A 12,500-nucleotide genomic window follows, 5' to 3' on the forward strand; every position below is an offset into this window, starting at 1 on the left:
CAGTCAAGATAGTCAAAATACATTCGAGCCTAGTGGGATTGTTTACCTGCAATAATTTGCTTGAACCTCGGCACAAAAGGTGTGATTGCCAGACGAAGACACTGATCCAAATGTTCATTGGTCAAGCTGCTGCAAATTTGCTGCTGTAACCATCTTTGTCCAGAAGATCATGATGGCTTCATAAATGTCCTCTCCTCTAGTGTGGCTATGGAGTGGATCAGGCCCAGGAAGCCTTCACAGAATTCCCCCTTGACCTTGCTTTAATAGGCCTATCTGACACAGACACATATAGCTGGGCTTTGTCAGTGCTGTCTATTGACTCATCCACAGCAAGTGAAATGCACTGTGTGTTCTTGATATCACCAGTTAACTGCTTTACTAGGTCATCCACAACTAACTCTGTTCTCCTGGTCGACGTGCAGTTGGATAATGGTATTTGCTTGAGTTTCTCTGATATCTCCTGTTTCTCCTTTCCCTCAAACATAGCCCCAACTATCCCATCCAAACACTCCTTAACTACCTCTGCATCAGAGAAGGGCTTTTTGTTCTTGCCCAGCACCTCATTGGTGACGGAATGTTCAGCGAAGAGCAAGATTAGAGTATTATATAAAAATCGCAATATTTCAAAAGACAATAAAATCATGCATTCAGTAGATTTCAATTTAAAATCAATAGGCTAATAGACAATACACAACACATAGACAATAAACATAAAATATACTGTTATATATAAAAGTTAGGTAGGCTAATAAAAATGATCTAATAAAAATGATCAATCATTTCAATCATATGATGTATTACAGCCTGTGAGCTGCCTGGTTTGCCAACGGTGAACTACAGCTCTGCTAATCATTGTCTTAACCGTTTAGAGAAAACTAATACAAACTAAGAGGGGGTGTCTGCAAGTTAAGTGCATACATATAAGAATACCACAGTTACGTAAGTGGGCAATTACATATAAATATCCGATTTGTAATACAAACACGGCTCAGACAGTTAGTCCATATGTATTCTTAGAACCACATTTACATTAGTTGTAGATATTGTGTGTTAGAGAAAATAAGACACATTCTGTATCTGCGATTTAGGAGCTGATTCTCCGGTGTAAGGTTAATGCGTGAACTCGACAGCAACAACACACAACACTTTCTCTAGCGGTTAACGTCGCCATGACAACAACATCAACGATAGGGAAATAAGCCACATTAAAACCACATTCATATAGGGACAGGATCGCTGTGAATGATCTCCAGCTACAGTGTATATTCAACGTCACTTAACGATTTATTGATCAATGATGAATATATTTCAAAATAGAAAACGTTACATTTATTACCAAAATGTAGCGAAACGTCAGGGTAGAGTAACTCGCCCCAAGCGGGTCTCGAACCCCGATATCCCGCTTACCAACCGGCCGCGCTAACCGCAACACCAAGAAAGCTAACTCCCTTTGGCAGAGCTGCCAACGGGCCTTATACAGGTTCGTTACAGTGTTGTATTCATAACACAAGGAATGGGCTGGGCCCGGTTCTGAGAAGCCCTGCCGTAGACTAATTCTGTTTCCTCCTTGCTTTGCAGAGGGCCAGGAAGACACAATTCTCTCCTATGAGCCGGTGATTCGACAGGAGAGTAAGTCAACATCTGTGTTCACCTCCGTCTGAGACAAGGGTCTGAGACTTAACAAACGTTCAAAGTTTTTTCTTCCAGTGTTTTTCGCAGCCATTTTGTTCTTGACCCGTTTTCTCGCCTCTCATTCGTAGTTCATTACACAAGGCCTGTGATCATCCTGGGCCCAATGAAAGACAGAGTAAACGATGACCTCATCTCAGAGTTCCCTCACAAATTTGGCTCCTGCGTTCCTCGTGAGTAACTCGGCTCCACCATCCCATCACATCACCGTAGCAACCTACAGAACTGCCATGGCGAAAAAGCCTTTAGCGCGTCCTCTCTAACGGTCCGTTGACTGAGGTGTTTGTTGCTTTCTCTCCACAGACACGACTCGTCCGAGGCGGGAGACTGAGATGGACGGGCAGGACGACCACTTTGTGGGCTCACGAGAGCAGATGGAGAAGGACATTCAGGACAACAAGTTCATAGAAGCGGGCCAGTTCAAGGAGAACCTCTACGGGACCAGCAGCATCCTGTCTGTCAGAGCAGTGGCTGAGAGGGTAGGGTGAGCCCACACTCCTCTACGGGACCAGCATCCTGTCTGTCAGAGCAGTGGCTGAGAGGGTAGGGGGAACAACCCACACTCCACCACACTGACATGCTGCTGTTAACACTCCATTTAGGGTGATATCACAGGTTTCTGTGCTGAGATGTGTGAAGCAAATCACTAAGAAGTACACTGTGCCCCACACATAACGCCTGAAATTGAAACATGGCCTTTGAAGTGCTGATAATTGCAGTATATCCACGGAACAGAACTGTATAGGAATACATTATTTATGAATACAGGGCCTTATCTGTGCCTAGAAATAAGGAAGAATGTGGTATTTTTGTTCATACTGTAGGGATTTTATCAAAAGTGATGGTCTTGAAGATACAGATTACAAACGACAGACTCAGAGATCTCTTTCTCAGTTTAATGGATACGACCGGTCGGGAAGAGGTACAAGATACAGTCTTCAAAATATGAAGTCCACATACATCAGTTTATATAGTCTTCAGAGACAAAGAACTGTTATTCAGCCTATAGGATTTGTACACGCTCAATTACATAAGCATTCCTATATGAATATTAAGTAGCATGATTCGAGTCTGTTAGGTAACACACAGGAACTGGACACTGAGACACATGAGGTCAAAGATCACCTTTAGAGTGGTCGTAACTCTCTAGTAAAGTCACGGTCTCTTACTAACAACAGATGATAGAGGCCCAAGAATAAGTCCAACCACAGTTCAACGACATAAATAAAGCTTGTCAACTTGCTAGGGAGAGTTAACATGTGCAACCACTTAGTGACTTATGTCTCGACTACACATTGTACAAAATACACTCTTTTAGTGTTTAGTGAAATATAACAAAACTAAAACTGGATGAATACATAGCTTAACTTTCAGCCATTACCCATCAATACTAAGCCCCTTTCTCTCCTTCCTCTTCCTGCAGGGAAAACACTGTAGCCTGGATGTGTCTGGGAATGCTATAAAGCGACTGCACAACTTTATTCGATCGCAATTTTCATCAAACCAAAATCCATTGAAGCTCTAATGTGAGTTTTGAGTTTTTGTAACCTATGGCAGTGGTGACTGGTGATATTATTTTACCTGGAAGTAGTTGATTTATAAATGTAATTGTACAATAACTGTACAATAACCATGTCTACAGTAACCATGCCTACTAACCGTGACTGTTCCTTACAGGGAGATGAATAAGAGGCAGACGTATGAGCAGGCTAATAAAGTCTTCGACAAGGCGATTAAGCTGGAACAAGAGTTTGGAGAATTTTTCACAGGTAAGATTTTAGTTTGTTTTGAAGAGATTCATCTGTATATTTGATGTTGTTTACATCATAATGTTTGGATCAGAATATTTCAACCCTTCAACCCCAATCAACACGAGTATAGGCTTTTAGTACTAATAATATTCCCATCTCACTCCCTCTCTCCACAGCCATTGTAATGGGTGACTCGCTAGAGGAGATCTACAACAAAATCAAGCTGATCATCGAGGAACAGTCGGGCCCCTACATCTGGATCCCTTCCTCAGAGAAGCTCTGAGCTCCCAGCTGTACCCCTCTGCGTCTGCAGAGCGCCCCTCTCCCCTCCCCCCGAAAACCCCTCCTATCCCCCAAATAGCTCCTTCCTCCCCCTTTTTTGCAGATATGTTTCATATCAAGTTTTAGTGTCATCATTATGTTACTCTCAAATGAAAAGAAGTCTTATCACCATTACTATGACTGTGCACAACCCTGCATGAGTTTCTCAGCAAATCCATTCAAGACTGGAAAATGCCATTCCAAATGAATTTGTCATTTAAAAACAAAAAAGGGAAAAAGAATGATTCCTTGTGTGAAATGGGACTGACAGAGAAGATCAGAATGTTTTACCGATGTCGGAGTGAGGAGTTGGGATTCAGAGGAGTTGCAGGGGAATAGAGACAAAATCATACAAGTTGGAACACTTTGTAAATGTTCATCATATCACGTTGAAAAAAAGACAAGGACTGGAGAAAATCAAGCCCAGCTGATGGTACTGTTCAAGGAGTCATCTCTCTTGTTTATCATTACTGAAGAAATTGGCGGAGCAGCCGACAAACTGGTGATCTATCACAACCCAGCTTGCTGTTTGATTGGCTAGTGATCTATCACAGCCCAGCTTGCTGTCCGATTGGCTGGCTGTTGTTTGGGCTATAGCCGATAAAGACATCTTGGGAGGCAGAACAGAGGAAATGAATTATGAATCTCTACATTTATATAATGAAATCACAAGGTAAATGATAAAATCCTACTGAGATTTTACTACATATTAAAAACTACACGTTTTACACTTCACTAGAATTGTCTACTTGGAGGGCTGTTAGATTGCATTTCTTTTCTTTTTTTTGTGGGATTTTTTGCTTGTGGTTTTTAGCTGCTCTGTGTAAAGGATGGGGGTAGAGATGTGTAACTGGGCTCTCTGCAAAACACCAAACTGCCTTACATCAAATACTAACTCTCTCATATTACTACCTGTACTTTGTGAGGGAAGTTACAAATAATTGACGAGGAAAAACAAAAACGTTTATTTTTATTTTTTTATTATTACTTTCTCTGTGTTACCCGCCGACTTCCCGGAGGCCTAACTTGTGAGTGCAATAGACAAAACGCAGACTCACCTCTGTATGATCCTATCCCCACCCACTGTATTTTAACCCTTTTCCTGTGTATTTTAAGAAGAATTATTGGATTCCAATTTGGGCAGCCATAGCTCCCTCACCCATGTTGAGCAGCAGACCACCCTATTACACTCTCTGCCTTCCAAGATGATTCTCTTCTGATTGAATGGTCACACGGTACTGTCCTGTATGCCACCATGAAGGTGGCCTTAAAACGGGTAGAACATGACAATAATTGTATTGGATGTCGTTCTAACAATTAAAGAGTCAATATAACCTGTTTTGGATTGTCCCCTTCCCCCCCTCCCTCACCCAAAAGATCACTAAAGATGGGTTTGATATTAAACCTATATGCTCTGTATATCTATACAATTTTGAAATCCATCCTGTGTTGTCTCTGAGTGATTTAAAGGCATTTGCAATTGAACAATTTTAATAAGCGGATGTATTATGTCTTATCTTTTTCTTAAGATGTGGTGAAGCTTTGTCAAGACCACCTCTGTGGTAACCCTTGCATGAGTTGGCTGTATGGATCCAACAGGATTGAAATGACCCGCCCCATCTTCCTTTGCGGATCTTGACACTGTGTGTTTGTGTACATATGAGGGGACATGTGTGACTTGTACATGTGAGGAGACGTGTGACTTGTACATGTGAGGGGACATGCCTGACTTGTACAAGTGAGGGGACATGTTGGCTTGTGTACATGTGAGGGGACATGCCTGACTTGTACATGTGAGGGGACATGTTGACTTGTACATGTGAGGGGACATGTTGACTTGTGTACATGTGAGGGGACATGCCTGACTTGTACATGTGAGGGGACATGTTGACTTGTGTGGGGACATGTTGACTTGTACATGTGAGGGGACATGTTGACTTGTACATGTGAGGGGACATGTTGACTTGTACATGTGAGGGGACATGTTGACTTGTACATGTGATGAGACGTGTGACTTGTACATGTGAGGGGACATGTTGACTTGTGTACATGTGAGGGGACATGTTGACTTGTGTACATGTGAGGGGACATGTTGACTTGTTGAAGAAGGAGTACTGTGGTCCCCGACACCTGTGAACACTTTATTTTCCTCCTCCTTTTTATGCTTTTTCAGAGGAAAGTTTCCTCAGCCATCAAAGCCAGACCATCTTCTTAATGCCCACAGGAAATGGTAACCTAGCCCTGTGGGTGCCCTGCTCCCTCACCCCCCAAAGCACCTGTACCTGCAGGCATTTTCTGAACAGGTGTGCCCACCTGCCAGGCACCACTGCTAAACCAGCTGTCATTACCTGTGTCAAAAACCAGAGTTCAGGGAATAACCGAAGGGAACAGAGCCATTTATAAACTGCTTACAGACTGTTTCAAAGGGTGTGGTAGCTGTCAAATGTAAATAATGCCCCCAGCAGATCCCCCTCACCTGTGCTTCATGCATGTGTGACAACAAACTGGGACACACATGTTTTATAGATCACAAATGTCAGGTAAGTAAACTTTGAGCTATTCTGAGATATAATTTCCACACAAATGTGCCGTAATGTTGGTATTTCTCTATAGACAAAATCTCTTCAGCTGCCTATTGGAACACTTTTTGTAGTCAGTTGGGAATTTAATTCCCTTAAGTAGGGCCTGTCTGCATGTGATTTTCTTGTGGAACTTGTCTGGGTGTTATAGATTTAAAAACAATGTACAAAATATTGAAAAATGAGAGGCAGGCAGGCAGCAACCTACAACAAGATGATATTCCAGAAACCAGGAGCGTTAATCAATAATGTCATTTTAGAAGTCCTAGAACTGGTCCTCTCTGGTGTTAAATTGAAACACAGCGGACTAATGTGTCTGGTATTCATACCTCGGTCAGCCATGTCAATGAAGCCCAAAGAACTTGATTTAATTTGACTCTTTCCATTGAGGTTGCAGTTATAACAAGATTGAACCTGAATGCTTCTGTGTGTGTATAATTGATGAGGGTCCATGTTCCAGTGAGAGACATGATGACATAAGCTTTTTTGGGAGGGGGGGGGGAGGTTGGGGTTGGGGTTCTGGTTTGTCCTTTGGGGTGATGAGTTGTTTAGGTGACAGCACACCTGTGCAGTAAGTGCTTGCGAACATGAACCCTTTGATTGTACAGTGGTTTCCTCCCTGTCACTGCAGGTGGTTGAGCCCATCAGGACACTGGGCCACACGGTCTTCACTGTCCTAGTCATGAGGGAACACAGTCCTGCAACTTTTTTGTTTGGGGTTATTTTTTTATTTTTTTGGACTGGACAAGTTTATTTGTTTGGAAATAATAAAATATGTGACTCGGTAATGGTTTTTATGTGTTCTGTTTCTTTCAAACCACAAATGCGTCTTTTCTGATTATAGATGTTTAATTATCAATATAATAAATGAGATGTTCAGGTAAATTCATATGAATGTGATATCCAGGAGGCATAAGAGAAGAGAACATAGTACAAAGAAGTTACAAAATGCAAAAACTCAAACTGAGTCCTTATTAACCGGTACAGAAGGGGTGAGGCAGGGGGTCCCGGTGGAGCAGACTAACCCCCCAAGACACATTCTACAGGGGCAGAGAGACAGGCCCACACCCCTGTCCACCACATGGAGAACACTACAGCAGATCACTCCTCCATGACCAGGTTCTTCTTGGCTTTGTCCAGTCGGTCCAGCACTTCACTGTAAAGGCCTGACATCTGGAGGAAGACAACGAGAAATAAATACACTTCTGCTATTTTCTGACTGAGAAAGAACACTAGATTGCAGTGTTTTACGTGTCTTTATATCTGTCCCAGGTACAGTCACGCCAAACTAGCTTTTAAAGAACAATGTGTCTGTATTGTGTGTATTTCAGGAGAGGCCTTAGAGACCTCTCGTTTGACTAGAAGGATGACTTAATGACTTAGCCTTTGCCACGCACCACTGCTGTCCCATCCCTCCCACTAGTCCCCCCCACACACACTCCCCTCTCCTGTACCTGGGTCTGGTAGCTGTCCTGCAGGGAGCCCAGGTGGCACAGGAAGCTCATGCCCAGGCCACACCAGCGCTCTGCCTCGGGGTACTGGGCCAGGCTGTACAGCAGGATGCCGGTGTTCCAGGCCCGGGTCAGCAGCCACAGGATCTCCATCTCAGGGAAGTCCTCAGGCTGGAGAGAGGGAGGGACACAGAGAGACTATGGACCTAGGAACCCCCGGGACACCTCCACTGACCCTAGAACCCCTGGGACACCTCCACTGACCCTGGGGTGGATGTCTGAACGTCAAAGGTTGAGTGACCGTAATCGGATCAGGGAACGATCGGAAATATCTGGGATTTGATGTTCATCGATTTTGCACTTCGGTTCTTTTGTTCTAACAGATCCAATCTCAAGGTCGTTTGATCCTTTCAAAGCCCCAGCAGCACGACAGCAGAGCGGCGGCTTGTACAGCACATTACCATTTAAACGGGCAGGAAGGGGATGGTGAATGGAAGCATCTGCTAATTGAAGTGTTGCTGAAAGCCCATTGAGAGAAAACAAGAGATGCTTTCAGAGCTGTGGGCAGGGGGTGGATGTGGGGGGGTTAATTACAGTGTGGGGGTGGGGAGGGTGGGCGGTGGCGTGTGATTGGTGCTGACTCACTGCGCCTGCGATGATTGACAGGGCCTCCTCGTAGTACGCCCACAACTCCTCCAGCACGCGGGCCTCCACCTCTGACACCCCGCTGGGCAGCGACAGCTGGATCAGGCGGTGCACACACTGGCTGAGGACGGAGAAGAGACACTCAGTACACACACACACACACACACACACTGGCTGAGGACAGAGCAAGTGACTCATTACACACACACACACACACACACACACACAGGCTGAGAGGGGCACAGAGAGAGAGAGACACACACACACACACACACACACACACACACACACACACACACAGACTGAGAGGGGCACAGAGAGACACACACACACACACACACTGAGCAGCACACATCTGGAGCTCAGCTCAGTGACAGTAACAGTCTGATTGGATACCACTATCTGATAGGCTAGTCCGGGGGACCAATGGTGAATAGTGAGGCTGTTTGGGTGCAGGGTGGTGTAGAGGGGTACCTGCAGCGAGCCAGGTCTGCCTGGGGTTGTTTCCTGTGCAGAGACAGAGCGATCCTCAGGGCCTTCTTACACAGCCCAGGGAGGTGGGCTGGGGGCTCCATGGCCAGGGCTGCAGACAGCAACACACATCACTGACAATACTGTAGAACTATACTATATAACTATACTGTAGAACTATACTATATAACTATACTGTATATCACAAATACTATATACCAATACTGTAGAACTATACTATATAACAATACTGTATATCACAAATACTATATAACAATACTGTATATCACAAATACTATATACCAATACTGTAGAACTATACTATATATCACAAATACTATATAACTATACTGTATATCACAAATACTATATAACTATACTGTAGAACTATACTATATAACTATACTGTATATCACAAATACTATATAACTATACTGTATATCACAAATACTATATAACTATACTGTAGAACTATACTATATAACTATACTGTATATCACAAATACTATATAACAATACTTTAGAGCTATACTATATAACAATACTGTAGAACTATACTATATAACAATACTGTATATCAGAAAAGACTATATAACAATACTGTAGAACTATACTATATATCACAAATACTATATAACAATACTGTACATCACAAATACTGTAGAACTATACTATAAAACTATACTGTATATCACAAATACTATATAACAATACTGTATAACTATACTATATATCACAAATACTATATAACAATACTGTAGAACTATACTATATATCACAAATACTATATAACAATACTGTAGAACTATACTATATATCACAAATACCATATAACAATACTGTACATCACAAATACTGTAGAACTATACTATAAAACTATACTGTATATCACAAATACTATATTACAATACTGTATAACTATACTATAAAACTATACTGTATATCACAAATACTATATTACAATACTGTAGAACTATACTATAAAACTATACTGTATATCACAAATACTATATAACTATACTGTAGAACTATACTATAAAACTTTACTGTATATCACAAATACTATATTACAATACTGTAGAACTATACTATAAAACTATACTGTATATCACAAATACTATATAACTATACTGTAGAACTATACTATATAACTATACTGTATATCACAAATACTATATAACTATACTGTAGAACTATACTATAAAACTATACTGTATATCACAAATACTATATAACAATACTGTATATCACAAATACTATATAACAAATACTGTATAACACAAATAAAATAACAATACAATCACAAAACCCCCTGCTGGATGAGGAGAGTCGATGTCACACAGGGTCAGCCCCAGTGTGTGTTCCTCACCTGCGATGGTCTCCAGCACCTTGGTGTCAACGTTCTCCAGCTCCAGCACTGACTCCAGCACCGTGTCCACTTTGGGATCGTTCAGCTTGGCGCGGGCCTCAAACTCGTACAGCAGCAGCAAGGTGTCCGTGGGGTCCTTGGAGAAGTCCCCTGAGGGAGTGGATGTCAGACAGCATCACGGAAATTGTCCTGGAACATCAGTCAGACGGATGGCTGCCAATGGATTTCAATATGGAGGGAGGGGAAGAGAAGAGGAGCTAGCGGAGTAGAAGAGACGCACCTGAGGCTTTCAGGGTCTTCCAGACCTCCCAGCAGATCTGGAGGTGCTCCAGGACTTGTGTCAGCTGCTCGGCCTAAGCAGACAGAAGGGCGGTCACATTTCTGTGTTCATCATCGCCCTCTGGTGGCCGAACACCCGTAACAGCGGGATTTAAAAATAAAACGCCTACGCCAGCATTGATAACACGGTTAGTCACCTCTCTCCTCTCCGCTGGTCTTGGTAAAGGGAGCTAAATGTGGAAGATGGAAGACGGGCACAGATGGAAGATGGGCAGAGAGGGGGAGGGGGAGGGAGAGAGGGAGAGCGTGGGCAACACACCTGGGCAGGGCCAGAGCAGGGAGACGTCCTGCAGAGCTGCAGGGAGGCAGCAGCAGCCATGAGCAGACAGGTCTTCTGACCCAACAGCACCGCACGGTCAGGAGGGAGGAACTGGGACAGCTAGGGTCACAACACACACACACCACACGGACACACACACAGACATACACCCGCAGACACACGCACGCACGCACGCACACACACACACACACACACACACACACACACACACGGACATACACCCGCAGACACACACACACACACACACACACCCGCAGACACACACACACACACACACACACACACACACACATTCGCGTGAGCATTAAGGACATCACACAGAAAATATTGTCTTTGTATACACAACCCGGCTGCTTAGCTAACAAACTAGAGGAGTTCACAGTCGTCAGGATTAGTCAAACCAAATAATAAAAGTTAAATAAAGTATTAGTTTGCTAATCAAAGGCTGGCAACAGTAAGTGAGATGTAATTGACTCTATGTCACACGAAAGAAGGGGCTAGCTAAAAATGTTTGTGTTTGTGTTGAAAATGCTGTGTAGCACATTTCCTTATCTGTTGGCAGCACTAATTCCCAGTAGGTTTTGTATTGATCTGCACCTGCACAGATACAGATCAACTCTCCCAGCGGTGCTAATAAGGCTTGCCTGGTAGGAGAGCACAAAGAAATCCCTCATCCTGTCAGGACTGCTCTCGCACTGCAGGGCCGAGTTCCAAGCTGACACACACAAAAACAAACACACACACACACACACACACACACAAAACAAGCACGCACGCACACACACACACACACACACGTACGTACGGACAGTCGGATACATGCAAACATGAGAAACAAAGGCGTGGGACAGCGGTCCAAAAAAGGTCTCCGTTGACAACAATCGCACTGTTTTCACAGCAACGCCGTACTCGTACGATAGCACGGACACACGGACGACGACAAGAGAGAGAGAGGACAGTGTACTGCTGCCCTGTCTAAAAACAAAAGTACCGATATTCCTGAACCAGTTGGCTTCCTCGGTGCGCTGCTCCACAGCGAGGCAAGGCCCCGGGCTGAGCAGGGACACTCTCTGCAGCGCTGGTGGTGACAGTAAACAGACAGACGGTAAGGGTGAAAACACACCGCAGAGGAAAAAAAGATAGATTCAACACTGAAACGCCTCCTCGGGGGCACTCGCATATCAACACGGTTTTAAAATGGCCGTCGCGTGGCTGCGACGTATACACTGTATACGTATATCAAACTCACCCGTTTTCAGATACGACAGCAGAACATCCAGATTTGCATTCCTGTAAAAAGGAGGGCGAGCGTGAACAAGGCTGGGGACTGTAAACGGTTAAGCTAACGGTTGGAAAACAAAGCGGTGTGAACCGCGTAGAGAGAGAGAGAGGTAATTACAGGGGTTCATCGTCGGCCTGTTTCTAACCTTACCCCGTCTCCTCGCTGGCCTTGTCTATGGTGGAGAGCACCAGTCGCACTAAGCACCTGCGGGGAAGACAAAGGAACAATGGGAGCTGATGACCTCCTTTTCTCTCACCTACTAACTGCGGCGTTACAGAAAGGCCCACATTTCACCAGAGAAGCGAGGCGGATGTAGGTCAGTC

General features: G+C 43.9%; 1 protein-coding gene and 1 pseudogene across 2 annotated transcripts in view; one reads left to right on the forward strand and one right to left on the reverse strand.

The window, feature by feature from the left end:
• Positions 1–3,789, forward strand: part of LOC308163907 (disks large homolog 3-like) — a 19,229-nt pseudogene extending 15,440 nt beyond the window's left edge. Inside the window, exons 9-14 of the transcript in view lie at positions 1,579–1,629; positions 1,761–1,862; positions 1,993–2,168; positions 3,113–3,215; positions 3,367–3,458; positions 3,617–3,789. The product of the transcript in view is annotated as a disks large homolog 3-like (transcript). The remainder of the gene's footprint in view (positions 1–1,578; positions 1,630–1,760; positions 1,863–1,992; positions 2,169–3,112; positions 3,216–3,366; positions 3,459–3,616) is intronic.
• Positions 3,790–7,441: 3,652 nt separating this feature from the next.
• Positions 7,442–12,500, reverse strand: part of LOC308163908 (testis-expressed protein 11-like) — a gene marked incomplete at both ends in the record, with an annotated part of 11,509 nt that continues 6,450 nt past the window's right edge. Inside the window, 11 exons of the mRNA XM_080538082.1 lie at positions 7,442–7,513; positions 7,795–7,962; positions 8,437–8,557; positions 8,911–9,019; positions 10,277–10,426; positions 10,557–10,629; positions 10,875–10,994; positions 11,540–11,610; positions 11,887–11,973; positions 12,145–12,185; positions 12,328–12,381. Of these exons, the coding sequence (XP_080394208.1) occupies positions 7,442–7,513; positions 7,795–7,962; positions 8,437–8,557; positions 8,911–9,019; positions 10,277–10,426; positions 10,557–10,629; positions 10,875–10,994; positions 11,540–11,610; positions 11,887–11,973; positions 12,145–12,185; positions 12,328–12,381 (1,066 nt within the window). The remainder of the gene's footprint in view (positions 7,514–7,794; positions 7,963–8,436; positions 8,558–8,910; positions 9,020–10,276; positions 10,427–10,556; positions 10,630–10,874; positions 10,995–11,539; positions 11,611–11,886; positions 11,974–12,144; positions 12,186–12,327; positions 12,382–12,500) is intronic.

The sequence above is a fragment of the Nansenia antarctica genome, assembly GCF_963989245.1.
Source record: "Nansenia antarctica genome assembly, chromosome: 8".
NCBI lineage: Eukaryota > Metazoa > Chordata > Actinopteri > Argentiniformes > Microstomatidae > Nansenia > Nansenia antarctica.